General features: G+C 52.3%; 1 protein-coding gene across 1 annotated transcript; it reads left to right on the top strand.

Annotated features, from left to right (window-relative positions):
* The first annotated feature begins 291 nt into the window (after positions 1-291).
* On the top strand, positions 292-1,027 carry LOC130681849 (ferritin heavy chain-like). The gene has a single exon (XM_057495473.1). It carries the CDS (start codon positions 354-356, stop codon positions 888-890), a length of 537 nt encoding a protein of 178 aa, XP_057351456.1. The 5' UTR covers positions 292-353; the 3' UTR covers positions 891-1,027.
* The last annotated feature ends 2,509 nt before the right edge of the window (positions 1,028-3,536 follow it).

Genomic DNA, 3,536 nt, shown 5'->3' with positions numbered 1-3,536 from the left:
CTACGTGACTCTGCCTAGCCCCACCTCCCCTTCTGACTCCGCCACACTCTGTGCCCTCACGTCACTCCGCCCAACGCCCTTTACTCCGCCCTATCCCGGCCCAACTTGTCTCTGCCCCGACTTGACTCCACCCCACCCCCGCAGGACCCCGTCCTCTCGCGACACTGCCATGCGACCACATGACTCCGACCCTAATGGATCCTCCCACTAACAGTTACTGAAAAGGGACCGCATTTCCTGTCCCATCCCAGAGCTGCTGCTTGCTCCAGAGCTCGCCTGCCTCTAGCCTCTCCTACTGTTCACCGTGGGAACACGCTGAGGCCACCTGCGCCTTCACCACCACACCGCCCGCCATGAATGCCGAGCCACCATCCCAAGTGGTGCAGAACTGCCAGACTGCTGACAACAACCAGATCAACCTGGAGCTCTACGCCTCCTACACGTACCAGTCCATGGCCTTCTACTTCGACCGGAATGATGTGGCCTTCAAGCACGTCGCCCAGTTCTTCCAGCGCCGGTCCCGTGAGAAGAGCGAGCATGCTGAGAAGCTGATCTGCCTGCAGAACGAGCGCGGCGGCCGCCTGAGCCTCCGCGACATCAGGAAGCCCGGCCGCGACGACTGGGGGAATGGCGTGATGGCCATGGAGTACGCCTTGGGCCTGGAAAAGAGGGTCAACCAGAGCCTGCTAGATCTGCACCGCCTGGCCACCGACAAGGGCGATGTGCACCTGTGTGATTTCCTGGAGCGTCACTATCTGCACGAGCAAGTCAGGTCCATCAAAGAGCTGGGGGACCATATCAGCATCCTGCGCAAGATGGGAGCCCCAGAAGCCGGCCTGGCCGAGTACCTCTTTGACAAGCTCACCCTGGGCAACAGCGACAAGAACTGAGCTTGGACGGCCTACCCCGTAGCCAGGGGCAGTTTCCCCTGGCCACCATGCCCAGCAGTCTTATTGAAAGACTGCCCTTACAAAGTGTTCCTTCAGTTTTTTCTTCTAGTTTTGCCATTTCTTCCAATAAAGGTATTTTGTTTTTGTTAAATAAATGAAGGTCTCTGGTTGATTCTGGGTGCCAAAGCCTCCCCTTTTAAGTTTTAAAACAGGTCTCCAGGTGTCTCCATCCACGGACAGCTCTGCATCTCCACGGATGGAGTGAGATGGTGTCCACGGGACCAGGAGAACACAAAATCCATCTTCCCCTTATAAAGCAGTGGGGGTCGGATGGGGTTGGGGTGAGGTGGGTGGTCTGGGTTGTGAGGGGGTGGGGTGAGGTGGGTGATCTGGGGCCCTGGAGAAGGCAGGCACGTGACCATGGTAAAGATATAAAAGAACATAGCCTAGAATTCATTAGCATAGTTGCCCTAAGATAGAAGGAAAGAGGATGGGATTGGGTGGGCATTAAAATAAAGGGGATCTTTCATAGACAAAAGACTGGTGGTTGCTACTGGGGAGGGGGGAGTGGTTAAAATAGGTTGAAGGGATAAAGAGGTCCTAAATCCCAATTATGGTATAAGTTAGCCTCATGAAAGTACAACATCAGAAATATAGTCAATAATATGCAATATCTTTGTATTTTGACAGCAGTAACACTTACTGGGATGAGCATTTAATAATGTAGGTAACTGTCCAATCACTATGTTGTGCATGTGAAGCCAACAGAGTGTATATCCACTCTACTTCAGTAAAGGAAACAAAAGAAAAGGGGGATCTTCGGCTTGATGTGAAATGTTTTAGTTCATCAAATTATGCAAATGCTAACACTTGTGGATTTTTCATAGCAAGCTGGGTGGCCCTGGAAATGGGAATGGCAGAGTACTTCCTCAAAGGGTCACCCTGGGCTGTGGTAATAATGGGAAATGAACCTTAGGCTGGCTTTTCCATAGGCAAGGGGTCGCCAAACTAAAAAAGTACCAATGGCACTTTGCAAGTCCACGGCCTTGTATCTACCTTCCTGTATTTTCTTTCTTGTAAGACCCTCAGGAAGTAAGGGCAGGTGTTAAGACCACGTCTTCTCCAGTGAGAAAAAGGGAGGTCACACAGGTAAGAAGTTATGGATGCGGACATGAACAAAGATCTTCTGATGCCATGTTGCATTTTTTCTGTTACCCCCAGGCAAACTCATGGGTTCAGCAAGATTGTGCGGGTAGACTGGGAATCCAGCCCGATCACCAGGCCCTGAAGGGAGGGAAATCCCCAACACTCTTAAAGACCGGCCAGACCTCTGTAGTCAGTCTCTCCCTTCATTACTCGTGTGCCTTCCAGCCTAGGGTGGGAATGGTTCCTAAACCTCAGCCCAAATCCTCCTCCTTTGAAAGAAGTCTTCAGAATTAGGCACAGAATGGGTAGGAGGTAGCAGGGCACCTCCCAGGAGGGCAGTCAACACCTGAACGCCCGAGTCCCTCTGTTCAGGCCCTCTCCCCTCACGGGCAGCCACGCTGCTCCCTGAGTTGGCCCAGAACACTGGGGAGACCTGGACTGGGAATCCCCACATGGTGTGCCATGCGCCCAGAGAGCTTCACTGTGAGTGCCTTCTCTTCGGATGCAATAGCTAGAGGGGGTGGCTGCAAGGCACACATGGACTGCTGGCAAATCCAGCTCAGGGACGTGGACAAACCCAGGGTTTTTGCCAAGTCCAGGGGGCTGTATCTCTACACCGAAGCATTGCCTGTGGTGATCTCTTGGTTGACCCCTAAAACTGACCCCTGAGTGGTTCTGCCTTGGCTGCTGGGCCCATCTTCATCCCATCTTTCCCTTTTTTGTGATTCAGAGGGACTCCCCGGAATAATGACGACAAGTCTACTTAGGTCTACAGCCTCTTATTTCACCTGGAAAAGGGCTTCCTCACCTGCAAGGCTCAAGGAGAATTGTGATTACCCTCCAGCTCCTATTAAAAGCCCCTCCTGGTAGTCAGCGGCAAGAAGTAAGAAACATTCACGCCAATGGAGTTGGTGCGTTTGCACTTTCCCAGGTCTCTGTCCATCGCTGTAAGCCTCCTCATTATTCCCCCCTCCCGTCACACAGCGCTCAGAAGGGGTGAGCAAAGCTTCTCTGTGTGTGCCACCTTGCTGAATACCCACAGCCTTCTCAACTCCTTGAGTTTCAATAATACATGGGAGTGAGTCGTGACTTGGTCTCCCACCCCTGGAAAACAGCACCCTGAGACACACAGCTGGGTGCCTGTGAGCTCCTGGCCACGCCCTGTTACTTGGGGAATTGACATCAGAAATAGTGGCTGTTGCTAAGCTCGCCAGAGTGATGGGTGAGGACAGACTAAGGGAAAATGGCCCTGAGCAAGAATGAAGCTCTCACTGTGTTAGACACGGAGATTTGGTGTGTGGGGGGATTTGTTACTGCAGCACTCTGTAGCCCGTTCTGACTGATAAAACCCTCCAGTGCTGGACAGGAGAGGCGGGCATAGATAGACTCCAGCACCAGGCCTGAGCTTCCTGTCACCTGGAGGCCCCAGCTCTGAATCACTTCAGTTTTTCTTCATGAGCCATGACATTTGGGAAAATAAAAATCATATTAAGTAATCAT

This window comes from Manis pentadactyla, chromosome X (assembly GCF_030020395.1).
Source record: "Manis pentadactyla isolate mManPen7 chromosome X, mManPen7.hap1, whole genome shotgun sequence".
Taxonomy (NCBI): Eukaryota; Metazoa; Chordata; class Mammalia; order Pholidota; family Manidae; genus Manis; species Manis pentadactyla.
This window is presented reverse-complemented; position numbering and strand designations above follow the sequence as displayed.

What these genes read in the sequence shown, in the direction of transcription:
- LOC130681849 (XM_057495473.1), top strand. Translation starts at nt 354, where the DNA reads ATGAATGCCGAGCCACCATCCCAAGTGGTGCAGAACTGCCAGACTGCT.